The 27,770-nt window shown below is 44.7% G+C and overlaps 1 protein-coding gene across 1 annotated transcript in view; it reads right to left on the bottom strand.

The window, feature by feature from the left end:
- Positions 1 to 27,770, bottom strand: part of CSMD2 (CUB and Sushi multiple domains 2) — a 235,890-nt gene that overhangs the window by 110,426 nt on the left and 97,694 nt on the right. The window contains 7 exon segments of the mRNA XM_030464359.1: positions 597 to 709; positions 3,868 to 3,971; positions 10,073 to 10,194; positions 12,468 to 12,592; positions 13,722 to 13,809; positions 19,841 to 19,918; positions 26,428 to 26,540. Of these exon segments, the coding sequence (XP_030320219.1) occupies positions 597 to 709; positions 3,868 to 3,971; positions 10,073 to 10,194; positions 12,468 to 12,592; positions 13,722 to 13,809; positions 19,841 to 19,918; positions 26,428 to 26,540 (743 nt within the window).

Here is a 27,770-nt window from a genome sequence, read left to right as displayed (position 1 = left end):
CCCACAACCTGGAGACACAAGATGGAGATTTCTGGAAAAATAATAAAGCAACTCAAACCAGGAATCTAAGCAGAGCTTCAGCTGGAATCACCAGTGCCACGGGTCAGAAGGAATGCTTTGCCATCACACTTTCTCTGACTTCACTGATACTTATGACAGAGTTCAGTGCTCACATCCTCATGTATTTTATCAGTTACTTCTGAAAAAAATCCCAGCATTAACTTTCATTCCATTCATAACACTCCAGACTAGTCAAAGTTTGCACTTTGGACTGGAACCACTCCTCACTTGCTCTCATTTTCTCCAGCAGCCACAGTCTGCTGCCAGCAGCTGAAATGCACCAAACTCTTTTCCAACAAAGCAGATGACAAGGCACTGAAACGTTACCCACCCAGTCTGCTCTGATGGAAAAGAAAGCACAAAAGCTGTTCTGAGTGGAGCAAAGCTTCAGTTTCAAGAGGAAAAAAAAAAAAAAAGTCTGCAGAGCTTCAATATATTTAGAGAAGCTTTTTTCTCTCTTTTCTCCCAAACGACTGTACCCCTCTCACCCTGATCCTTTTCAAACAGGTACATTCTGAGAGAGATGCTTGGATTACCTTCATAGGTTGCTTTGAATCCCAGTAAGTTGCTGCCACTGTCTGTCTGGAAGAGCAGCCACATCTGGTGGTGTGTGCTGACGATGAGGTCAGGGACTGTGGTGCCTGTCAGGCTGCAAAAATACACAGGAGCAAATCAACAGCCTGGATGTCTCCCCAGACTTATTTTCCCACCAAAATAAAGGCCAAGAGAACCTCTGCAGGAGCAGAAAGTAACAAGAGCAATGCCAACACAAGAATATCCCCCAAAGAGAACATTTCCCCAAAACCTGAGACTTTTTCAAGAGAGATGAGGCTCTCAGGATGTTTCTGCTTACCCCCTAACCACTGACTCTCCAACCACAGCTGAGGCCTGCACCTTATTAGCTCTATAATTTAGTGCCATTATTACAATATACTATTCAGCAAAATAATAATTTTCTTTCTCACTGATGCAAAGCACAACCAAACAGGCAGAATTTCCAGAGCCCAACCCGGTGACTGAATCCTCTGAACTGCCTTGAAGGCATTTGCTGGTATTAGGAAAATTTACTTTCAACACATTCTCTGCTACATTTCCAGGCTGACAGAGAAGTTTCCACAGGAATCTCAAAAGGAAAAAACCACCCTGGAAGACAAGGCATGAGCCTTAAATCTGCTGAATGCCCTGTGAGCCCCTGGAAAGAGCTCCTAAACCAGGCAGCCCAGGATGCTCAGGACATTGCCCACCCTCAAAGATGCTCCTAGGAGAGCAGAGGAGATTTAGGAAAATGACACCAATCTATCAGCAATAAACAAGCTGTGTGTGGCTCCTTCAGCCTCTGGGATTAATCCCCTTGCTCTGGTTCAACACAGCTTTGGAGTTTTATCCCCCATCACCTACCCCAACCACAGCTGCATCCAGAGCACAGATATGGGAAGGGATCAAGCCTTATGCTGCCTGATTTAGTGGCAGCATTTAATGGTGTTGTGATGTTATTTCTGCTGAGGGATCATCTGGGATGATTTCTAAATTACCCTAAGGGCAATTAATGCCCATGGGTACAGGGGGGAGGAAGTTTCCTGTACTGTTTGTTTCTGCCTGAATGCAGCCACATCACAGACACAGATTCCTCCCAAATACCAGAGCAGCACCTGAAGGACTTCTTGAGAAAAATCAATCCTGAGCTCCCAAGCCAGAACTATCACCAACCAATGCTGCAAGGAACACCCCCAGACCTGGGGTGATGGGAAGCCCCTGCCTGAGGGGTTGTGCTGCTTATTCTGCTTGCTCCACATTCCTACCAGGGGCTGCCTGCTGGGTACCAGGTTGTTTCCAGCATCCTGACAGGTTCCTGGACCTGGAGATGAGAGCAACCCCACCATGCACATCCCTCTCCTCCCAGCCTAGGAGGAGATCACCAGGGACACCCAGAGTGCTGAGCCAGACCCTGCTCACACCTTGACCCTGGAATCTGGATCTGTTTATCCCTGAAATCACATTCCTGTCTCCCAGGCCCACCAAAGCTCTCCGACTTCTGCTTCCACCTTTGTCCCTGCTTTGACCCACAGGCGAAGTGGAACTGATCCCAGGGTGCTGGGAAATGAAGGATTCACCTTGTTCTAATGACTGCTTTGCATCCAGGGTTTGATGGGGAGGGCAGAACCAGGGCTATTGTTGATTCTTCTCAAGTCCTTTAAGCAGCAGACCAGCAGGCATGAGCCACATACCAAGAGAAAAACCCTCAGAAAAAGGCTCTTCAAAGGTTTTTTGCACGCTTCCCCATTCCACTTTAACAAGCTGAATGATTGATTTGGGTGCTCGTTACTTTAGGGAATAAAATCTTCTCTGCAAGTCAGAAACTCAGCCTAACAATCTGTTATGTTCTCTGAGATGCATTTTCCAGGGATGTGAGAGAGACTGGAAACAAATGGTCCTTCATACCTCAGCTTGGGATCACTGCTGCTATGCACATTGATTCAAGCGCATTCCCTGAGCTGAAAGGCTGCAGGACTCAGCTCCTCTTGAGCAGGCAAGAATAAATGAAGAGCAGTAAGAAAACTGGAAGCCCTGCTTGACAGGGTTTGATTTCTGCATGTTGGTTCCTCAAAAAAAAAACCCCCAAAAAAACCCCAAAAAACCCAACCCTACAGCTTATATCCCATGGCCACCCAAACTGAGACAGGGAAGCAGCTGGCAGTAGGTGAGATGCAGCAGCTGCTGAGAAAAAGTTGTCCCTGGACTTTCAACAACTTTCATTGGAAATGGAGTGTATTTCTGTCGTCTTCACACCTCTTTTCACCCTTCATTTAGTTTTCAACTTACCCTCTCAGATTAAAAATAAATAAATTTCCCTGTCAGGATTAGCATCAGCAATTTAATGGACAGTTCTCCTGCACTGGGAGAAGACACCACACACTACACCTTGAGCAGAGTCTCAGATACTCCAAATTTGCATTATCAAGGTGTTGAATAACTAATACAGAGTGAGAAAACGTGTAGTGATTAAAATCGTATCTAGGAAAATCATCCTGGGAGTTAGAAAAAAAAAAAAGGGATGGAATGAGAAACCATTTCACCAAGTTCTCACAAATGACTCCCCTGGCAGTAATTTGCACATTTTGACCAAGCAGCTGTGAAATGTTCTATGACATTTTAATTACAAACACTTTTGCAATAATCAGAATTTACACTTATATCCATTGCAGGTTACAGTTCCTGACCTGAGTCTCCCCAGTGCTCGTGTTCTGAAAAGAAATTTATAGAAAAATGAACCTCAGAGAAGGAGCTTTCGAAAGCTGAGCAAACATTGAGATGAGTGAAAAAGGAGTGGGCAGCTGATTCATGTGGAAAAACAAATGAAGAGGAGGAATTAAAAAGCACAATATGAGATACTCTCTCCTAGTTGGAAAGAGTAAAGCAGTAATTGCAGCAGCTTTTGGAGAGCTGTTTGCTCCTCTGTGTTTTTATTAGAAAGAAAAGAAAGGAGCCTATTAAGTTGTGACACTAAAGCTGGTGGCCCTGGTTCCAGCACCCTGTTCATCACTTTAAATATTCCTTCCAAAAGTCATGGTGACTTCTCCTTGTTCCTGCTCCAGTACATGGCTTTCCAAGAGCCCTCCAGACAGCTGGGACTTTGACCAACACCTCTGGCTTCTCTCTTCACTCTCAAGAGGCAAATGATGCCCAAGGCAGCCAGAAACCAGGCATCAGCCCCATCCCCTTGGGCAGACCCAAGGTGTGCCCCGCTCCCCAGGACGAAGAACAGAGGACAAAGGACAGGGGACAAAGGACAGGGGACATGCTACTTACACATAAAGCACAGTTTTCTGGTCTCCAACTTGTCCCCCATCACCCACTGTCAGAGTGTCATAGCCTCTTTCTAGTTCAAATTCTTCAAAGGTGAGTTTGATAACCTGGAAAAGATGCAGGATGTTAATGTGAATCACCTGCCAAGGCAGCAGCAGATCTTCTTGTCTTCTTTATTTATCTGCTTCTCTATTGAGGAGCAATTTCTAAGAGCATTAATATCATCAGGACATCACCAAAGGTGACTATCCTCACTTTTTATAGCACTGCAGCACTTCTTTCCAGACAGATTGAGCTCTTACTGAAATTACCTCTCAGATTTTTCAGCTTTATCTATTGATTTTCTCCAAGGCTTTATTGATACAGAGATGTGTGTTGGGATTTCAGCATGCCTTTTTTTACCAGCTGCTGCTACCATTTCTTTCATCAACCAGAGATTATGGTGATGGATTTGAATGTGCAATACAGGCACTGTGTTATACGTGGTGCAAGTGGAGAGAATTTCTTCTGCTCCATGTTGCTCAGAAAGTTCCCCAGGTTTCTCCTGGGGGACCAAGACAGACTTGATGTGAATCACTGCTGGGGTAGCTCAAGGAAATTGTCTCAAGCTGTCTGTAAACACAATCATCCCCATCACATCTACCCACAGCTGTTTGTTTTCTGTGTTTCCTCTCCTGCTCTATCTGAACCTTCCACCCCAGACTGATTTACAAAGCCCCTACAGATCATTTAGCAGCAGAGATCCCATGGGAGTGGAAAAGTTTTTGTCCCGAGTCACTCAGCTGCTTTTGAAATCTCTTGTTTTCAAATGACTGAAAATCACAATGTGACTTAGGGAATGAAGAACCTGAATCCAGCCTCAGACAGGTTTTACAAACAAGAGTTGAATTTACAGAAGTGCTTTACATCCACAGCTCCAGAAGAAATCAATAGGAACTTTGTTTCTTACGGCTTTTTAACTGAACACTTGAATGTATCCAGACCATTGTACACTGTAGAGAAACAAGATAAACCAGGTGCCTCGAGTTGCCAAAGAGTGGGTGTGAGTCCACCTGTGCCTGGTTAGGGCAGGCCCCCTATTACCAGGGGCCAATAAAGGTGGGACACACTGGTGTGAGGCAATGGAGAGGTCAGCAGCTTGTTGAGCCTCAGGAGCAAGAAAGGCTCCTCCTGCTACATTTGATGGAGAATGCAGGCAACATACAGATGTCTAAAGAAGCAGCAGTGTGAGGAGCTGGCAGCAGGAACATTCTCCCTCATTTGAAAAAGTGCCTGGGCTAACACTCTCCCTGAAAGGTCTGACCAGCAAGCTCTTTGGATTGGAAACCCCTGAGCAGAGGGAAGCCAAGAGAAGAGCAGATACAGGAGGGAGAAGAACAACTCAAGTTGGAAAGGCAGAGACTTTGTGAAAAGTATATGTTTGTATGTTTGTAAGCTAGGGTTAAATCCCGTAAGCTCTAAGTGTATGTTTGTGTCAGTCGAAAAAAATGTGTAAAAATGCTGTAATCAGTGTTGTGTCAGTCGGAAAAAAAAAACCAAAAGAGGGAAATGTAGAGACACAAGATAAAACAGGTGCCTCGAGTTGCCAAAGAGTGGGTGTGAGTCCACCTGTGCCTGGTTAGGGCAGGCCCCCTATTACCAGGGGGCCAATAAAGGTGGGACACACAGCCACAGAGAGGAGCTCACTCTGGTGTGAGGCAATGGAGAGGCCAGCAGCTCGTTGAGCCTCAGGAGCAAGAAAGGCTCCTCCTGCTACAGTACACCTGCCTGAAACCATATCAAATTTCCCAACTTTTAACAGACCAAATTAGCAAACTTAGTTTCACATTACTTTTTGCTACCCCACAAAACACAAGTTATCAAAAGCAATTAAGAAGTGAGCCAAAGACAAAGGACACACACAACCACCCTACACCTCTTGACCTGGGGCAAGAAAGCAAAACCCAAGGAAACCAAAACCTTTCCCTTGCATGTGTGCAATCCCAGGGGAGGAAAAGTCTCAAAGTTAAAACCAAGCGCAGTAATTAACTGTGTTAGATGCAAGTGTGCCTCTCCATCCTCTCCACACATCTCTCTCCTGGTGTCCTGGTTTGGGCCAGGATAAAGGTGATTTTCTGTCTTGTACTTTTGCTTTTAGCTCAGTCTCTTTAAGTAGTTGCACTTGCTGAAATTAACAGCAAGTTCCTCAGACAGTGTGTGCTTCTAGGACTGATAACACTTGATGTTTAGAGTTACTGCTAGAGACTGGTGTGCAGAGCCAAGGACACTGCTCAGCTCTGAGGAAAACATTTTACTGTCCAGGAGGATAAAGAGGTCCCACCTGAGCCCTCCTTTGGGGAGGAACAGACAAGATAGATGCCAGAATTGACCAGAGTATTCCATCCCATATACGTCATACTCAGTATAAATCTGAGGGATCACGAGGGCCAAGCCAGACTTCTAGACTTCTGGATTTCCGGATTTCCTATTTTCCTGATTTCCTTTCCTTCACCCGGCATCCTGGAAGGATTTCATCCCTTCCTCTGCCTGTGCTCCTGATCCATCCCAGCCCATATCTGTGTGTTCCTGCCTCCAGCTCCCAACTGCTCCTGACCCCAGGATTCCAGCCTGGACTTTCCCAGGGCTGCCCTGCAGCCTCGGTGGTGACGTGAGAGTTATTGGGGAAAAGGGGGGAGGAATGTGGTTTCCATTTTCCTGTCTATTTGTATAGATTTAGTAATTTTTCCTATTTATCATTACTGTTTCATTAAAGTTGTGTAGTTTAGTTTCCAACCCATCAGTCTCTCTCCCTTATTCTCTCTCCTTTCTTTATCAAGGAGGAGAGGGACATTAATAGAGAGCCTCTGGTACTCGGTTTAATTGCCAGACCAGTGTTAAACCCTGACACCTGGATGCCACAGGAAGGTGAGAATATTCTTCTGACAAAAACCACTCAATTTCAGCCCCTGAGAAAACACTGGTTAGTCAGACACTGAATGGCTTAAGTGTTCTTCAAAAAATAATGGGTGAATATACAGTTCAGATTGAACTGTTCTGTGCTACCATCTTCTACACAGAAATCTAATTGATACTTTTCAAATGCATCAAAAGCAAACTAAATATTTCAGCTGTGACATTCTGAAAACAGGGTTTTACCCCAAAGCCTCCAGATCATGAAACAGGAGCCTGTGTGATACTTCATAGGAGTTTGGAACCATTCGTTTTAGCAGGAGTACCAATATATCAACCTGTGCAGACTATTATTAAACCACCTAATGATGAAATAATGTAATTAATACAAAGAATACAGTGCTCTGTATGGCACACATCATTAGTTAAATCAGTCATTCAAGTAAACTGCATTTTGAGGAGTCTGACCCTAATTAAGTGACTAATTACATCCTAGTACATTGAAGACTGTAACTTTGTGTCAGAGGAACAGGACGCTGAATACAATATTTATTTATCCAATTTCCTTTTTTCCTTTTGGTCTGAAAGCTGAAAATTATTTAATGAGTCATTAAACAACAAGAGACCTCCCAGCACACCCAAATACACGGATGACACAAAACCTCAATTTTCAGCTGCTGAAGTGACAGGAAGCAATTAGCAAGTCAAGAAAATCTGCTTGGAATATGACACCTGATTCTGAGGCTCTGTGCTGCGAAGTGATTTGAAGTGCAGTCACATTCACAGGAGAAAAATCCCACAGTAACTCCCTTCCCAGAGAACCACACCTCTCACAGTTTTATTCAAACACTCCTCAAGCACACATTACTCATCTCCCCTCCTGCTCCCCAGACTCCAGCATCTGTCTCCAGTTGGGATGAATCATCCCTGGGGGCTCCATCTCCCCCCACTGATGACGCAGGAAGCTTGGACTGAGCTGGGCTTGGCTACTTAGACTCCAGGTGGGAATAAGCCCAGGAGAAATACCAAGCAGTAACATCCATTATGGCAAGAAGGTTCAGAAATAGTTTTGATGCAAATTCACCAATTAGCATATGCATTTCTTGGTTCCCAAGTGATTTCTTTGCCCACTGAAATTAATTCCCATGGCACTGAGGGCCAAGGAAAAAACCTAAATATACACCCAGAATATCTCCCAAATAAGTTTGATGCCATCTTCTGTAGAGGAAATAATTCCAAGCAGTCGACTGGAGAGCACAATGCCCTTAACTGTTTCTGGGGCTTTCTGAGCAAACTTTGAAGGGATTGTGCAGCTCAGTGACTCTGCCTCAGAGTTCTTTTCCAAATGTAGAACAGATGACTTGCAAATGAGTTCTAAATTCTGCTCAGTGGTTCTCCCATCGCTCATATTAAAAGCTTCATAGAACAGGACCTGATCCAAAGACCACTTGAGTCAATAAAAAGATTACCACTGACTTCAGCAGCCTCCAGCTCAGGCCCATAATGCTTTTTAGCTTCCAAGTATTTTATGGGCATTTTAATTAATTCACCTTCAATCCTCCCCTCAGCCGTGCTGGGGCAGGTGGGATGCTGAGATCATCCCTACACAGACAGCAGGGCTGGGGCTCAGGCAGATGAATCCTCACATTTAGCAACATGTTTGTAGCAGGAGCTGGTAGTAAGCAAGAGCTTTATGTACACTCTTCAGAGGCAGCTGAAACCTGGGTTTTGCTGATCTTTGAAAGAGAAAGAAACACAGAAATAACAGCCACGCTTCAGCTTAAGATGCTGCTGAATTCCATCACCTCTCAGAGGTCTGCAGGCCAGGGCTGAAAACCCAGCTGAGACCTGAGCAGTAATAGCTGCTGTTACATGTGGTCTGCTGCACATTACTCTGATGGAGGATCTCCTGGGTCTAATTAACCACTAAATCACTCCTAATAAAGCAGCACTAAAAAAAATATCCTGACTCAACACTCCAACTTTCTCAGGTTTTGGGAATGGGCTCCCGTGCAGCCAAACTAAGACACGGGTGATGTGCCCAGCTAATGACAGCCCTGGGAGTACAAACTCCTTCTGAAACTGGAACACAGGAACACTGCTCACTAAAATCATCATCCACCTGTGAGCTGCTCTTACTGAAGGCTTGGACTGAGCTCAGTGGGGAGTGAGGAGCAGTGCAGATGCTCTGCATCAGCCCTGACCCCAGGGGGAGGGAGGAGAAGCAGAAGATGCTGCCCAGGAGGCTGCCAGCACTGCTCCAGACCATAACAGTTTCTAGCAGAGGATGAGATACCAACACGTTTGTGATAATGCCTTCCTTGGATCAGCAGCAGAAGGCAGAGTGCCAAATTGTAGGACAGTCCAGAGGCAAGGACCAAGGCACAATTAACAAGCATATGAGCTTGGCATGCAAGATTTGCTCCTGAGCTAACAAAGATGATGTAGTCAGAACACAGATACTAAAAGGAATGAAGCTTGACACCTTCTGAGAGCAGGAGATGGTGAATAACACTTCAAAAACTACAGAGCTACAGAGGAAAGTAATTTTTCTTCTGTTCTCATATGAATCTGACTGAGAGGAACAGACTGAGTTTTCAGGGCTGGAAAAAGCTGGGAGGCAGTGAACATTGCCCTTCCCAAGCCAGTAAGAAAATTAAAAGGATTTGACCTTGCAATGGCCAAGGCAGACAAGTTCTGTTCTGTACATGATCAGCAAGAGACTTGAATCACATGAGCAGACCAGAGGAGCCAAAAAACATCACCAGCCCCCCTGCTTCCAAACCTCAGTGAGCACAGACAGGACTAGTTTAAAAGTTTACAGCACTGCATAAACAGCAGTAGAGAGAACCATACCTCTCTTTGCACCTATCACTTTGGGGGACAAAATCCTCTTTTGGTTATGAGCCAGGCAGCAGCGAGAAGCAAGTGGGAAGGCAGCACTCCTGGCACAGCCCCTGCCCTAAGGAGGGGATCATCTCATCTTTGCTGAGATGTTTGGCATTTCACCACCATTCACACCCAGATCTCAAAGAGGCTTTGATTAAAAATAACCACATTCACTTTTAATTACATATCCTCTAAGAAAATCAATTTTCAGCAGAGAGGAAACGTGGTGTGCTGGGGGTCTTGAAAGGCACCTGGGAAAGACGTGAGGGAGGGAGAGGGGGAGCTCAGCATCAGCAACAGAGACCTGGACAGCTAAATATCCCATGGTATATATATATATATCCCATATCCTTTCTCTGAAGGGGCCTGGATGCACAAATGCCAGCTGAGGCCTGACAGGAGGATGTGGAGATGAATGTCTGGGCCCTACCTTGGCGGGGTTGAGCGCGGTGATGACCCAGACGCAGTAGGCGTTGTTGTCGTACTGCACAGGGTAGTTGGGGGAGGTGATGACACCACTGGGACCCCGCAGGTACATATCACACATCCTGGCTGTGGAGGGGAAAAGAAGACAGAAGGTGGGAGTCAGATCTCTCAGCTTTGGGGGATGGGAGAGGGGAGAAGAGGTGCACACACTATGCAAGCAGATTCTAAATCTAGAATCTAGCCAGACTGTTCATTTGTTTGTTTTTTCCCCATACAACATTAAAAGTGAAGGATTTACCCATGATGACCAGATGAATGGGTTGCTTCTGGGGGCTATCAAACAGATGAACCACCAGACTAACCAACAACAACCCAGTCTCTAGTGCTCAGACTGATTTTCTTTAGTTTTTACTACATTAAAGCCCTCACAGAAATACTTCCATGTCCAGAACAATGAAAGCAACCATACAGAAGATGCTGGTTTCTTTTTAACATCCCCAGAAAGCCATAAACCCTTTCTTCACTGCAGGTCAAAAAAAACCCACTGCACAGCAAGTATTTATTAGGTAAGGGCTGACTTGACTCTGGTCTGGCTGGGCTCAGAACCAAGGTGGCAGCTCCATTTTGTATCTTAAACATCTCAGAGCCAAACAGAAGCTGTGAAGTGCTGAAGTTGGGGAATTTTTGCCTGTGTTACTCCTTTGATGTAATATCTAGCCAGAAAATGTGAAGACACAGGTTTTGTGTCTCTGCTCTTGTGATGGATCCTCACAATTCATTTCTTGAAGGACCCAATTGTGCACCTGTGGCATCACAAGAATTTCTCCCCCCTGCCTCCAAATAGCAGATAACATGGAAAATGAGCTCCTGGCCAAGCTGTCTGACTCCACAGGTGGTCCCAAAGGAGCACGAGGAACACCAAGTGACAAGTGACATCCCCTCTCCTGCATGAACCCATCCTGGAGTCAGTCACACAGGTCCCATCCTACTTTAGAGAAAAAAAGGTAAATCCCATTATTCCCATTTTAAAAGTAGGTAAAAAGCCCAAAGGGATTGAGTGAGTCTCTCCAGAAACTCAGCAACAAAATGCAACAAACAACAAAAAAAGTGGTATAAAGGGAAATAAAAAGCAAATGGAAAACCTGAAAAAGCACCCTAAAAGTTAGCAATTTAAAGAAATTAAGTTGATTCATAGAATGACAATAATGCAGGCAAATCCTTTCTTAGCTCTTGCAAAAGGACACCATAAATTTCCTTTATAGTGTCACATATTTATGCCAAATATCCTCTTACACCAATTCTTCTCAGGCTTGTTTCAAGAATGAGATGGGATTCCAAAGCATTGAAAAAAATCTGCAGATGAAATTAAAGGAGAAAGACCTGAAAAAATACCAATTTATGAGTTTAAGAGCTTTATAGGGATTTAATTAAAAACATTACAAGTTGTTCATTATTAGCATTACAAATATCACAATTATGCACGTCACTTTTTAGAAACAGAGAGAGACTGAAGACAAAATGGCCAAGGGCAAAATGGGCATTGGTTTTGGTTTTTTTTTCCTGCTGAAAGGGTTTTTTTTCCTGCTGTTCATTCCCTGACAGCTCCTGGCTGGGCCACGGGATAATCAGGATCATGCCTGGAACCACGGTCTGTGTAATCCCACATTGCATCCTGCTGGCAGCAAATTCCACTCCAAATTCCCCATTTTAGCTTTTCCAGATTTTTTCAAGCTTTCACCTCTTGTCCCCTCCCCTCTTTATCCCATGAACAGAAATACCTGGACTAGAGAATACAGAAGGGGACAGAATGCCTGGTGAAGAGGTGAGGATGTAGTACACAGATATGAAGGGCACAAAAATGACCCCTCTGGTCCAGAGTTTGTAGCTTATGAACTTATGAACAGGGTTGAGGGAAATAGCTTTGCCAGTTCTGTTATGCACAGAACAGGTGCTTTTCTTAATACCTGAATCTCTGAAATTAAAAAGCTGCATCAGATTTCTAAGCAGAGATTTCTTAGGCTTGTGCTGGAAAGACTGAAAGAAATGAGCCCATCTTACTCCCAGTCAGCCAGAAAACAAGAAATACAAAAAAAGGATTTAAAAAGAATCGTGATTCTTCCTTATCCATGAAGCTGGCATGACCAAATTCCCACCTCCAAGGGCAAAACACGCTCAGGGCAGACAGAGCTGAATTTTCCCAGCAGGTTCTGAGAATGGAGCAGCTTTTCCAGCCCTGCCCCTGCCTGGTGCTGAGCTCTGCAAACAGAACCAGCTCTGGGATCCTCACCCAGCTGCACCAAACCTGTGGGCAGGAGGGGTGAGGCACAAAGGGGGCATTAAGGAGATGGGTTTTTTTCATGAGTCCTGATAACTCCTTAACATGTTTTTTGTCCTCTCACCTCTGCAGACAGGCCTGTGGTCACTCCATGCAACAATGAGGTCGCTCACCCTCTTGCAGGTGATGCTCTTGGAGCCTTGTAAATCATAGCCCTCGTTACAGGAGAACTGGATGCTGGAGCCTAACCTAGCAGGCAGAACAAAGGGTGAAGTTAGTGAGCAAGATGCTTCTGCAGCAGAAGTTTGTCACTTACTCATGACTATCTCAGTGATTCTCCAAACTGTGAACAGAGAGAGCAAACAGGCCCTGCAGGCAACAGCAGCCGTGGCCGAGTGCTGCTTGCCCGGGGTGGTGAGCAGCCAGGGACAGATTGGAGCCTTTTATTCTGTTTAGTAGCACATACTCAGCCCCAAGAGATGACATGCTCAGCATTGTTACAAAGAGAAAAAAAAAAAAAAAAAGAACTACCTACTACTAAAAGATTTATCCCTTTTTCTATCACTTTGGATTCAGGATGCTCTGCTGTGCTAAGCCAATGCTCTCTTATTCACTGCAGTGACACAACACGGGTTTACAGCAGCCAACAATTTATCCTATGGCATTTTGGGACTACTGGAAACTCTCTTTCCTCCACTCTCACCCCTCTGATCTATTTTCTGGATTTCAGAAGAATTAGATAGACTCAGGTTAAACGGAAAGACACTTTGAGTGAACAAAACAGCCATCGACAGCAGAATAAGATTAAATATTGATTCACCAATGCTAATTCATTCCTGTAGTCTTTAAATGAACACCAGCAACTACAAGGGGCTAACAGCATTGTTTTAAACTTTGTAAGAAAACAATTATCTAGCACCACATATATTTATTGACAAGGAACTCTGCCAGTGCTTTGGGAAGTCACCTCAAATCCACTCGAGGCACGGCCATGCTGTGACTTAAGCTAATTTGAGAAGGTTTTTTGGGGTTTTTTTTTTTTGCTGTTTAAGGCAGTTCTTTCTGCACTTAACTGGAGGGGGGAATGACAACAAGCATTGATTATACAAGCCTGGCTAAATGCCCACACTGTGAAGAGAAATACTCTGAAAAAGAGATCATTACAGCTCCTCAGCTGGGACCGGCTCTCCCAGACACACACACACAGAGTGATGCTCACTCCTCCTGCCACAAACATCCCAGCAAACTTTCCAGACAACACATTTAGAGGTGTGCAGATGGTCTCTTAAAAACAGAGGACAAAATGCCAAGGAGCACACACAATGGTTCTCACAGCAGCTTTGCAGCATGCAGAAAGACACAGGGAAAAGGTTCTTACCTAAAATCGTTGCCTATTCTTTTGCCTCGCTCAGGAATCCCAGGGTCTGGACACATATTATGTCCCTGGGACACACCAACCTGAGTTACTACAAAGCAAAAACAGCACATACAGAGACAGAATAGTAAAAGAAACATTCTTTCATCAACTCTCTTGGTGGATGTGGAGAGAAAAATGGCAACTGTGAGCTTGAAAACCTGAAAGTATTCCATCTTGTTTAGGGAAAAAGGAAAAAAAAAACCAAAGCTTTGGAAACAAATGTAACTGAAAACATTTCAGCTAAGTTTACACATCAAAGTGTTTTCAAGGAAATGCCAGCTAAGGACACAGTTTTCCCTTTGTTCCACTACAGAAGTACCTTTGAACTGAGTTTTTTTTCGGTCTGCAAAATCACACCCATTAAACAGCCCATTTCTGCAGCCTGTGATTAAAATGTCCACCTGTGACACCACAGGGTGACAGCTCCATCCCCTCCAAACCCAGCTGAGAGGAGCCAGGGAAAGGCACCAGCCTGATGAGAAGGCAGGTAGATGATACCAGGGAAAAAGCCAAGCACAGAACAAAAGGGAACAAGGAGAGGGAAAGGCAAATCTAGGATTTTAAAGCCAGTAATTTAGTTTGGAGTATGAAAATATTTATGGAGTAACCTTAATGTAACTGCCAACAAAGATGAAACCTCTGAAGTGATCAGCACTGCACAAACCCCTTCAAACCTCAGTCTCTCTCTCCCCATTTCCACCATCCCTCTCCAGCCCATCCCACAGGGGTGGGAATAACCTGGGGGTCCTGAGATGAGATCTGGCAACACCCTGACTGCAATTCTGAACCCCAGCAGCTACCAGAACACACAATAACACCAGACAAAGGGGTGATTTTGTCATGGAGCTGTAGAAATTTACGTGGCTCAGTCTTCTTTGTATGGAGGCAAAGAAAACACAGCATTTTCTGGCAATGATGAAGCAGTGAAGCATGAATCTGAAGTGAGCACTTTTCCAGTCTACCTCTGCCTATCACTAGATCAAAGGAGAACAATTAAAAATCTCAGTTTTACTCCAGAAGTTACTGCATGAGCACAGTGCCCCAAACCCACTGCCAAAGGGATGACTGTGAGGTGATAAAAGTGTTTCCCAGAGCAGAGATGTTGGCTCAGCAATTTGAGACCTCGATGGCACCAAGCAGAGGGGCAGCTGTGGGGGGGTGGTGAAGATCAACACTGGGAGATGAGCACAGGGACTGTCCACACACAGACTGCACAGCAGGGAGACACTGAAAGGCAAGACCATCAAATCTGGTAATTATTCACTGGGTAATTACACCTTGAGCAGTCAGGAGCTACAGCTGAAAGACATGAGATTGCTGCTGGCAAGGCAGAAAGACCCCTGGCTGCACTGCGGCTTTCATCCCAACATCTACACCTCCCTGCTGGCTATCTGCACTGAAACCATTACAGCTTCCATCCTCCTCCTTGCCTCCAGGCACTCACACTTCATCCCAAACCCTTCTATCCTGCAAGTGCCTTTGTCTCCCCTGGCTTTCCCTTCCCCTCCCCACCTGCACCCAAGCAGCAGCAAAAATTCCCCTCAGATCCCAAGAGAGAGCTGAGCATCTCTTCAGAGACAGAGGTGATCTTTCTGCAAACAAAATCACCACCTTCCCAGAGCCTTTCTGCTACTGCTTGAAATTATATCCTGCTTCTGAGGAATGGAAGATGAGCTGAGCAGAGGCTGCAGGCGACGCCGTCTCCCTTTGGGTTCCTGCCCCCCAAGCACACAGCCTGCACAGATACACCCAAAGTACAATTCCTGCTTAAGGATATAATTCACAAACTGGGGTTGTATGCCACAGGTCCATCTGGTATTTAAGGCAAAGAGCTAAGTAAGGTATCTCATATTGCTTCTACACCTCCTCTAGGGTAAAACCACACGAAACGAGGTACAGACGCCTGCACACACACAGCTTCTGCAGATGCCTCTGCATCCCAACACTTGTATGCTCTTCCCTGCAGAGCAGATTACCTCTCCACATCAAATAAATTCTCCCGTGGTCAAAAGACTATCCAAACAGCACCGTTTTTGCCCACATCAGTTACTCTGCACTGGTATCACAGCCACTGATGATGCCCTGTAGCAGATGACACCTTGAAGCGTGGGGAGGGAGCAAGGCTGGGGACAACCAGCAACACCCCCCAGCAGGCTGGTTGTCAGCCATCAATCACAGCTTGGAAGATTAGAAACAGTTCTTCTCTTGTTAGCTGGCATTTTATTAATGTCTATATAACAATGAGCAGACAAGATAAAACACAGCAAGGGAGAAAGCAGAGACATCTCCATATCATGATAGTTGGGATATTTTATTCTGTAAAGCAGAGCAAAAGAAGAGGATTGATCAGAAAAGTTTCTCTAAGTGACTATCTTTAGTTTTAAACACACACACATGAATTTAACTAAACCACAAGTTTTAAACCACACTTTCGTTCTGAGAGCTTCTGTCAGTTCTGCTTTCACCTTCCTGCAGAGCTCTGACTGATCTAGGCCTGAGCTACAAACACTGCAAAATTAATTCCTCAAGGCTACTAGGAAAACAATAGATCTTAAAAACTGTGACAAACTTCCATGTTTACATCAGAGGCTCAAGGATTTTCTCCCCAAACCATGGGCCAAGCTTTCCAACCCCCTTCATGTTCCTCCTCATTTTTCCAACACCTTTCTCCTCGTGGTGTGTTCAGAAACAGCCACTCAGGATTGCTCTGTTTACCACAGGCATTTTGCCATCTGTTAAAGGAACTGGAAACCTTCTCCCCACCTTAATACAGTTCACTGATAGAGAGAGAATTTTTAAAAACTGGATTTAGGAATGTGAACTAAAGCAACATCTACAGAGGCTTCACAGAGACCCATCATTTCTCAGCAGGAGAAGAAGAGCAAGCAAGGGAGCTTTGCTGCTGCTGGGGAGGGAAGGACTGCAGGGCTAGGAGCTGTTTGAAAAGGATGAATCCTTAATGGCATGCTAAGCCTTGCAGCCATCAGGTCAAGTTAATGGGTTACAAAATTCAGACCTAAAAGAGCAGGAGGTCCAAGCTCCTGATCCTGTGCTACCCCAGGGATGTGTTCAATGCCTCTCCCAGCATTGCCAGAACCCCAGGGACACTGATGCAGACCTGAAACACTCAGGTGTCTAACAAGATTCAAGTGTGAAAAGGGCACAGACTTGGGCTGTGGGGCCCTGGATGCTGGAGAAGGTTACTTCCAGCTGCAATTTCTTTTTTCACTTGGGGGATTCTGGAACCCCATTTCACATCTTGCTGCTGCCTCAGAGTGGTTTAGAAGTTTGTGAGCTGAAAAAACATTAACAGACTTTCAGATTTTTGAAGACCACTTACAAAGACCACGTCTGCAACATGAGCTGCTTGAACCAAAGACTTCAACAAAAATAATCCCTTCCATGCAATCTGAAGTTAAAACTATTATGTCATATTCTCCAGAGCTGTATTATTTTTTCTTTAGAAATGATACAGCAAAATATCCAATTAATTTTGGGGATGGTGAACAGCACAAGGCACTCGATTTTAATTTCAAATATGCACATTTGACTGCAACCCAACACAATTAGCACCAAAATTCTGTATTTTTTAGATATTCTTTTTCTGAAGTGGCACCAACAGCTGTTATGTGACTTCATTTTGCCTCCATTCAGCTACATGAAACACACAGGCTTTAATCTGGGCAGGTAGGATCTGGCAGCCAACCACAGCATCCATCCAGCACAGCAGAAATCCTTGGGAAGACCTGCAGGGTACCAGGCACGCAGCTGCCAGCTGCCTTGTGTGGGGCCATGGAGTCTTCAAGGGAGAATTTTAGGACAAAGAGCACTAGAAAACATTGCTGGTAAGAAAGTCTTTGATAATAAACCATGGCATAGCTCTAGCTATTGCCCAGAGACACAGAAATTTCTGAATTTCTGATATTCAAGCCAGATGAAACAAGAGCAACGGCAGCAAACTTCACAGACCTTTCATCAGCCTGTCCCACCTGTGTGATTATCCCTGATGCATATGCAGACTCAAACTCGTGAAAGGTTGAGAGAAGAAGGGGCATGGCTAGTAAGAAGAGAAAAAAAAACAGAAGCAAGGCAAAAATGAAGGTTTTGGGCTCCATTTTCTGAAAACTAACCTTTTTCTGGAGCCACCTCCTCCAGAATCAGCATTTCTGAAGTTGGAAATTTACTGCAACCAAGGTGTGAGGGCAGAAGGCTGCACAAGAGGGTTAACCAGGGTTTGTAACCCAGACCTTGCTGAGAGCAGCCCAAGGGGAGGAGCTGGGGGCTCAAGGGCTGTGGCAAGGACCAGGCTGGCAAGGGGCAGGAATCTGAGCCCACAGAATTATCACCAGCTCCATTATTCCAGCTTAATAGATTCCAGGCTAAGCTGCCTTCCCACACTGTGTTCTGCCTTATCAAATCTGACAAGATTTGCACTACAAAGGATGCTGAACTGGCAGCTTTGCAGACTGGAGCCCACTCTCCATTGGGAGAGGATAAACTGCATGCACAGAGGCAACCAGAACTTCCTACACTCCTATCCTCAGCAGTGGAATATGACTGGGAAGGAAAGTTCCATTTCTGTCTCCTGCTCAGCCCTCAGCACCTCTCCCCAGCCCAGCAGGGACAGAGCTGGTGCTGCCAGCCCTCGTTAGTATCCTTCATTAGCAACAGGGAGGGAAGCAGCCCAGCATTCCCAGGGAGGAAAACTGGGTATATCCTACATAGACTCAGTACCAGAATGCTTATAGACAGGGAACTAATGACTGCAAACCAGAAGAACGCTTTTCACTTGGTGAAGTCTCCCCTCCCCACAGCCCCCCACGAGACACCAGGCACCCACTCCAAACACATCCTCTCAGCCCCAGCACCCACACACTCAGAACGAGGGGTATTTTGCCACAGAATTTCATTCTCAGTTAAGCAAACTGAAATGTTTATTACAATTAAATTCACTGTGCCAACAAATGTGTCACAGGACCAGGAACATTTTGCATACAGGGTTTTCCTTAAAATCAGATTCGCTCTCTCTAAACACACTCCAACCTTTCCTGCTCTGGAGAGTTTGGGCAATTTGCATCCTGCTATTTAGTTCCCTTGCTGGGCCTTGCTCCTGAAAACCCTGAGACTAAAAGCACTCTCATGTGGGCCTCGAAGTGAGGCATTTTTATTTCAGACAGCGAGTGATGTTTTAAATTCAGTTCATCCTTTTTCCTTAAGTGAATTTTGCCTCTGAGATTCAGGCAACTGCAATGTCCAAACGGTGCCTCTCTGATGGGTGTAATGGGCTATGCAACAAAATGAGCAATTACAGCTTCTCTTCCAAAAACTTCTTGAAGAAATGCTACATTCTGCTCCTATTTGAATTTATATAAGACAGATAAACTCCAGTTAATTCAGACCCCCCCACTTTAATCTAAGAGCCTCCTTAAGAGCCCAGTCATCTGTGCAGTCGTATGCAGAAAGGAACCACAAGTCTTCCTTCTGATTTGAAACAAAACTCAGTGCAAAAAGGGCTGGAGCTAATGGATTCTTCTGGAGGAGAGGAGCAGAGCAGTGACAAAGTGACATTCTGAGCACACCTCTAACACAGCAGCTGCAATGAGGAACTAACAGGGGGACCACAAAAATCAGCACATGGGTTTTCTCCAGGGACAAATAAATAATAAAAAAAGGAGAAAAAGAGAGATGCTGCTGCTGCTTCTGTACATTTGCTGATAGGTCTTCCCTAACTCATCATTTCACAGTAAATTGCACTCAGTTTTCAAAGCTGTTTTCAGTGGGACACTTCCCACACTGGAAGGTGAGAGAAGTCCTGCAGGCCAGGCTGTCCCTGAGCAGGACTTTGCCATACAGTATATATCAAACCCCCAGCAATCCCCTCCACTCCCACTGCAAGGAGTTAGTACATGCTGGTGAATAGAGCACTGGGAGGAAGTGATGCAGCAATGCAGAAAGGAGAGAGGAAAAGGCATTAAAAACTTCTAAGAGTGACAAAGCTGTAAAGATTACTGGAAAGTCAAATGAAATGTTCAAGGAGATCATCATATACAGAGAGCGTAAGGAAGAGCCAAAAAACTTACACACTGATGTCTTCTGGTTGTTGTCCTTGCTGGGCATCAGTTTCACCCCTCTGGACTTGAGTTCAATTTGCTTTTTGACTGCAGAGACAGACGTGAAACAAAGCAAAAGACAAGGAGCAGATTTAGCTGAGCATCAGGGGTTATTTAAAAAGAAACTGAAGCAACAGTTGTTCCCCACACACCTTACAGGACACCCTGCATCTTCCCCTTACAGCTCTGACAACTTATCCTGAACCCTCAAAACCATTTCAGCCTCAGTTCTGTCACCATGTCAGCTCTGGACCAGCATCTCTGGGGATCCGAGCCAAGCTGACCCAGCTGGAATATAACAACAAGGCACAAAGCCCCATCCCTCTGTGACCACACCGTTTTGCTTAACATCCTAAAAATGAGAAACAGACACAAGGGAAGCTCTAAGAAACTTCAGAGTAAAATGCTGAGTTAGTTTCACCCAGTTTTACTGCTGCACTTATTCCATGAATATATTATAAAGTCGTTCCCTGCTCCTGCGGGAATACAGCACTCGAATGAACACCCCATAACCTAAAAACTGTAGGCATGATCTGCATAAATAGTAGCCTCAAAAAGGCAGTAAAATAGCAGGAAAAAAGGGGCTATATCAAAACCATACTCTCAGCAAAAAGAAGAATACATGTACAGACTGACGACCAACAGCCACAGGCACAGCCACAGTGAAATCCCCACGGTGCCTCTGCCAGAGGTGTCACCACCCAAACCTCACCCAGAGAAGGGGAAAACACAGGAAGGCAGCAACAAGATTTCTGTCTGTCCACTCCATGCCAGGAGCCTCCTATCCATCTTCCCAGTTTGACCATTCCCATGGAACTGGGCAGCTATCAGCTGGTTTTATCAGCTGGACGTGGCTGTTCCTGAAGCTCTCCCTGCACAAACCCCACACTGCCCAAACCATCTGGAAAATGGGGGGGAGAGGGAGAAAAAAGCTTCCTGAGCACACACACACACAGAGAGAGAGAGAGAGAGAGAGCTCTGACTAACACACAGCAGAGTTTTAGTGGCATATTTGAAGTTAATGTGGTTAAAGAATAACTTCACAGCAGTAAGCATGATGTCCAAATCCCTTTACAGGATCCTTTCACTGATGAGCAAGCCCTTATCTATGGAGAAAAACAGTTTATCTCCCACTTCAAACTGTTCTTTTCTTGTCATCCTTTCATCCCCAAATTAGCACATTTCTAAGACAAAGTTGTCAAGAAAAATTACCGATACAACTAACAAGTTTCTTTTTTAATCTTGCTTTTTGGCTTAAGAGAGGAAAAAAAATCTGTTTCTAACATCTGTTTGCAGAAGCTTCAGAGAGGGAGATGTCAAGCATTCTTCCTTGAAGCTTACCTCAGGTACTGCTTTTCTGAGCTAGATGCTAACTTGGAGGTTTTTCTTCATCATTTGGTTACAGCTTTTTGCTTTCTCTTTAAATAAAGCAGTTAGAACTTCAAACTGATGTGCACATTAGCTCAAAAAATATTCATGAGGATTACGTTGCTCGTATCTTCCCTATTAGTATCTTTAATCTACTGGGTTGGGCTTTTTCCTTAGTTTTTAAGAGGAGAAAAATAATTAACAGTATGCCACTTCCAAAGCAAATCTAACACACACTTTTCTTTTTTACTGGGATCCACCTATACAAGGAGAAAATGGCCCAAACAGCCCCACATTCCTCCAGGTCACAGTAACTGGGATATCTGTAACCTGACCTGAAGGTTCTTTACAAACATGCTCTCAGGGGACCAAAGGAAGGACAAAAGGTGGCACCAAAATGTGTTTCTGTTCTGCTGGGGAGGTCCTGGTCCTCTCCTCTGCTCCCCCCCATGATGCTGCAGCTGAAGATTCTCCAAGCAGGAGCAGGGATAACCTCATCCTTAGAGCCAATATTCCCTCCCGGACAATAAGACTCATTCAAGCCCAAGTATCTCAGGCTAAATTGGAGCTATTGCAGGAGGTACAATGGCTCATGGCTCTGCTGGATCTAATTCATTGCTCTGTAAAGTGCTTTGGGGCACCATCAGCAGGAGAGGAGCTTTATAAAAATCATTCCCAATTTTATATTCCCTGCCACTTCCCACTGCAAGTTACATTATACCAGCTACCAGTGAACACTTCCACACATGGAAAAGCCCTGATCTGTTGATTTCTGCCTGGTGAAGCAGATCTACAGCCATAACAATAAAGCTTTCCAGGGAATGATGCTTGCCCTACACCCTCAGCATGGATGCTGAGCCCATGGGTGGGATGAAGCCTCCCTGGAGGGGCAGCACTTCCCCCAGGACATGCTGACTGCTGACCTGCACTGATTCCCCAGGGCTGAACAGCAAACAGGACCAAAACTTCATGGCTTTGAGCTTCAACACACCTGCACCTTGCACACAGCTGCACATCTTGTAAAGGACACACTAAATAAGCCAAATTATCCCCGAATCCAGCTAACAGGCAGAGCCCCGCTCCAGATTTGTGACTAATGGAAAGCCAAGCTCCAAACCACCCAACAGTAATGAAAACAAGCAGCAGAAACCAGACATTCATTACTAAGGACCAATCCTAAAATACAGAGCCTAAACTGCATTACCCAGGAAGTCTATACTCCCCTAATTGCATCATGTCTCTTTCCCCAGTAATTGATAAAGAGAGATCCCTATAATGCTCTCCTCTTAATCCTTCATTTTGTTTGCCACACGGAGACATAATGATGAAAGTCTGGCTTTACAAATGACTCCATTTAGATTACAACCAGACAGTATCACTTGCTTTTAAAAAAAAAAAAAATAAAATAGGAACAATTGTCCTGCTCCTCGCCCTCAAAAATCTGGTATATAAAAAAAATTCTTTCATTTAGAGATCTGAGTGTGGAACTGTACTACAGAGGGCTGTGTCAGGATAATAGGATGAACAGAAATTCCTCTGTTTTCTGGATGGTTTTGCTGCTCACATATATCTGAGATCTAATGGAATACTCAGTGTCCTGTCAAATTTGAAAGATGACATTACAAAGCTTTGCCAAGCACGCAGGCAGTCTGGGGTGCTTCTTCTAAACCTTTTCATGTTGCACTAAACAGGAATTTAAGAAGATATTTATTTTTAATTTGGAAAACAGCATTTCAGCAAAAATCTGTTTCCCTTGCTGGGGGACTGTTGTTAAATAATTAAATGCCTTTTCTTCCCTGCTGGGGGGGTTTGTGTATCATCTGGGATGCTACAGCAGGTTGCTTACAGGGATTCTTACTCAAGTTGGAGGTGAAATGCTTTCAAATGCAACAATTCTGAAACTCCCCATCCAAGCCCTGCATTACCCAGGCAGAGCACTGGGGCTGTAGTGTAGAGAAACAAGATAAACCAGGTGCCTCGAGTTGCCAAAGAGTGGGTGTGAGTCCACCTGTGCCTGGTTAGGGCAGGGCCCCTATTACCAGGGGGCCAATAAAGGTGGGACACACACCCACAGAAAGAAGCTCACTCTGTGTAAGGCAATGGAGAGATCAGCAGCTCGTTGAGCCTCAGGAGCAAGAAAGGCTCCTCCTGCTACATTTGGTGGAGAATGTGGGCAACATACAGATGTCTAAAGAAGCAGCAGTGTGAGGAGCTGGCAGCAGGAACATTCTCCCTGATTTGAAAAAGTGCCTGGGCTAACACTCTCCCTGAAAGGTCTGACCAGCAAGCTCTTTGGATTGGAAACCCCTGAGCAGAGGGAAGCCAAGACAAGGATTCTCTCTTTGGAAACCCCTGAGCAGAAGGAAGCCAGGAGGATGGAATCCCATGAGGAAGGGTTAAATCCCATAATCCCATGAGGAACCAGAAACCCATGAGGAACCAGCAAGCTCTTTGGAAACCCCTGAGCAGAGGGAAGCCAGGAGAAGAGCAGATACAGGAGGGAGAACAACTCAAGTCGGAAAGGCAGAGACTTTGTGAAAAGTGCCTGGGCTGACATTGAACGGTTTGCCTAGGCTGCAGCAGTGTGAGAAGCTAGGGTTAAATCCTGTAAGCTATGTTTGTATGTTTGTGTGTAAAAATCCTGTGTATGTTTGTAAGCTAGGGTTAAATCCCGTAAGCTATAACTGTATCCTGTAATCAGTGTTAAAAAGTTTGTAAGCTAAGGCAAACCAGGAAAGCTTTGCTGTAAGAAAAAAAAAAAAAAAAGGGGGGGGGAAATGTAGAGACACAAGATAAACCAGGTGCCTCGAGTTGCCAAAGAGTGGGTGTGAGTCCACCTGTGCCTGGTTAGGGCAGACCCCTATTACCAGGGGCCAATAAAGGTGGGACACACACCCACAGAGAGAAGCTCACTCTGGTGCAAGGCAATTGAGAGGTCAGCAGCTCGTCGAGCCTCAGGAGCAAGAAAGGCTCCTCCTGCTACACTGTAGGAATCAGAGCCTGATCCAGTCTCTGCCCCAGGTGTGCCCAGGAGGCTCAAGAGGTTGCACAGCAAAAACCATAATAAGCTGAAGGTTCTGTCAAAAATTAAGCATGTATTTGTAGATATCAAAATACCCTCACAAGCCATCCCTGTGGTTCACCAGAGCATCAGTGAAGGTGACAGCTCTGCTGGTGCTCTGTGCAATGGGCTGAAACTCACCCAGTTTATCTTTCTACATGAGGGTGGAGGACAGAAGAGGAAGGGAATGGGGCAGGGAGATCAGTAAAAAATGCAATTAGGAGTTGGTAACAACCTGCTAAAAGGCTATTTGGGATCCAGTTTCTGTAATAAAACATGTGGAGAGATGGAGTACACCAGCCAGAGCATTACGTAGATGCCTTTAGCATCTTTTCTAATTCAGCAGCTTTTTCACTGCCTCCTTTCCAGCCCCTCATTGCTCCACTGGGAAGGGACTCAGAGCCACTGCTCCCACCTCTCCTAAGGCACTTCCAGCTGCTTCCCTTACCACCTTTCTGGGATGGAAGGCAGAAGTGGGAGGAAGATGAAGATGCACCAATTTCTTTACAGTCCTTTGGTTTTACTGGATGTGGGGAAAAAAGTACTGGCAAAAATGTGAGAGCCACAGCACAGAAAAGGAAAGGGGAAAATGTTCAAACTCTCCATGGAAGGGAACAAATTTACTGTGTTCAACAAAGAAATCCTCTGCACAGGCTGATTGTATCTAACCTTGCTCTTACATTCATAAAGAGATTTTCAAATGAGGGCATGGATTAGAAAGCACTGAAACAGAACATATGAGGAAGGCATTTTGCTAAAACTATGCACCAATGTTAAACAAGCTGGAAGAGAAATCATTTTCTTATAGATTATCAGCAAAGCCAGATAGTTATCAGAGGAGACAGAATGCTCAGAAGTGATGCACACACATGGTCTTTGGAAAAAAAGACAACAAATTCAGGTTCATCTGAACCCTCCCTTCCTGCTCTTGGGCAACAGAATCACAGAATGGTTTGGGGGGGAACTGGAAAGTTCATCTTGTTCACCCCCTGCAGTTAACATCTTCAACCACACTAATTGCTCTCAGCTCCACCCAACCTGGTCTTGAACGTTTCCAGGGATGGGGCAGCTACAAACTCTCTGAAGTCACCACCTCACTGTCAAACATTTGCTCCTTCTATTTAGTCTAAATCCACCCTCTTTTAGTTTACAACCATCACCCCTTGTCCTATCTCAACACTCTGCTTCATCTCCACTGCTGGAAAACACATTTTAATTGCTCCACTTCCCATGGCATTGCAGATCCTATTCTGTACGTATTTAATTATCTCCATTAAAATATTTATGCTCAGACAAGGCTCTGTTTCTACAAAAAGTGTTACACTGAGGTTTCTCAAGCTGCACCAACAGCTTTGATGTTCTCTGGACACAGATTCCATGGACTCCAAGCATCCTGCCTTTATAGTTTGTTTCTTGCTTTGTTTTTGTCAAAGTCCTGAGATTGTCCCAGCTGATGGAAAGGATCTGACAAACTCCACAAAAAACATCAAGTGTGTGAAGATGGAATGCCAGATTCTCTTTGCCAGCCAGCAAGAGGTCCTGCCTCAATGCCATCTCAAGAGCACATTTCTAAGCTCATCTTTTAAAACACTCAATACACAAAAGCACAGTTCATCAAATCCAACAAAACAGTTTCCAAGGAGTGTGCTAGATTAGAACCCCCTGACATTTATCTAATCAGAGGAAATTATAACATTAATCTTTACTTTTCTATTTAAGAAAAAAAGGATGACTCAGACAGGTGTTTTAATAGAAAGCAGCAATCATGGCAGCAAAGGAAAATGTCATATCAGAAGGCATCAGGTGCACACAGACGTTTGTGCTATGCAGAAAAAACAATATTCTTTTTTCTTGTCATTTAAAATCACTAAAGTGTTCAAGGAAAGCAAGGGAAGTTAAATACCAATGGTGACTCATAAAGCACAGCCCCTCTTCAGGCCATGAAGGTTCAAACAGAGCAAACAGGTCAAGTTTGCAGATTTATCCCAGGAAACTCCTCTCCCTTGCTCTCAGGGCTGCAGTTACTTCTTCTCCAAGTCCCTTTTTTTCAATTTTTAGTTTTTTAATGTGATGTTTCATTGTGGCTAACACACACTGAGAGCAGAGAGCCCAGGCAATAGGCATTTACCTTGATATTGGGCACTGAACCCCTTTTGCCTGTGGTTTCCATCTGATGTGAAGTGAAGCCTCAGCCAGTTCTTGCTGCTGATCACTGGGGCAGGCAGATTCATCCCAGTAAACCTGCAAGAAACCAAAGAGGAACAGCCAAATGTTATTGTGACTGGGAGTTACACCCCAAATCCCTGTCCTGTCTACAGATTTGGTATGTTTATGTTTATTTGGTGTGTTTATTTTAACTAAGGAAGAGGAAGGATTGCAAGAACAATTTTATTTTACTGGGAATAGGCAGTAAGAAGCAAGGATTTATGAGCCTCACCCCCTGGAGAAGATTACAGCCATCAAACAGGAGTGGAAAGCTCCCCAGCCCATTAGCCCAGTCCTTCAGCAGCTCTTCTCTTCATATACCTTTTTTTTTTTTTTCCCTAAAGTATTATGCTGTTTGCTTTATTAAACTCCAAGTCATAATTCCTGGCTGAGTTGTCACATGCCAAGTGGCAGTAAGGAACAATGTTTACCTAAGCCCCAGCCCTCTTGAATTGAGCTCTGTAATGGTAACATTAACCATGGTAAGGAGAACAACACGACCATGACAAAGGCTATTAGGGAATCCTATTATTGTTAATGTAAGCCCATTTAATTTTTTAATCAGAGACTGTCACTTATTTAAAAATCACTGGCATTCCAACACCTCTGCTTTTTTAGATGAAGGTAAAAGGACTCTGGAAATCTATTCCATTCCAAAGATTTTTATTGCTGCACATTTCCAAGAGCAGAACTGATAGCCCAGAAAATATTTTAAAGGTCCTTCACTCCAGTAACACCTCCAAAGGTGAAGTTACCTTCTCTGAGACACCCAGGCTGGGACCTGGAACCTGTTTATTAATGGCAGATGAACTGCAAAGCACCCCCTGCTCCCCTTGGTAATGCAGGAGCAGGGATGCTCCCGCTGCATAACTAATGCATCCCTGCCACCTACAGCACAGACTTTAAACCCTGTCTTACCTTCTGGCTGAATTCTGCATAATTCTGAAGCATGGCTGAGAACAGCCTGCACCCTACAGGGTTGCTGAAGATTGCTCCTGATCATTTCTTTATTGATTATTTCCATCTCGAGTTTGCAGATGACTTGGAACACCTTACAAGGTGTTGGAAATGGGGATTCTGTGTTGGATTCTGGATAACTCAGACAGATGAACCACTGCAGTCTGAGACTTTTTCACATTATTGAGTTCAAACAAGCACGTTTTGGGCTGCTGACAAACATGGGATGCCTAAAAGCAAATCTCAGGGAGTTACTAAGGCTGGTTGTTACAGTACCATGTTTCAACTTAATATTCCTATCCCCAAAGG

This window comes from Calypte anna, chromosome 23, assembly GCF_003957555.1.
Source record: "Calypte anna isolate BGI_N300 chromosome 23, bCalAnn1_v1.p, whole genome shotgun sequence".
Classification (NCBI taxonomy): Eukaryota; Metazoa; Chordata; class Aves; order Apodiformes; family Trochilidae; genus Calypte; species Calypte anna.
The sequence above is the reverse complement of the archived record's forward strand: the minus strand, read 5'-3'. Positions and strand labels throughout refer to the sequence as shown.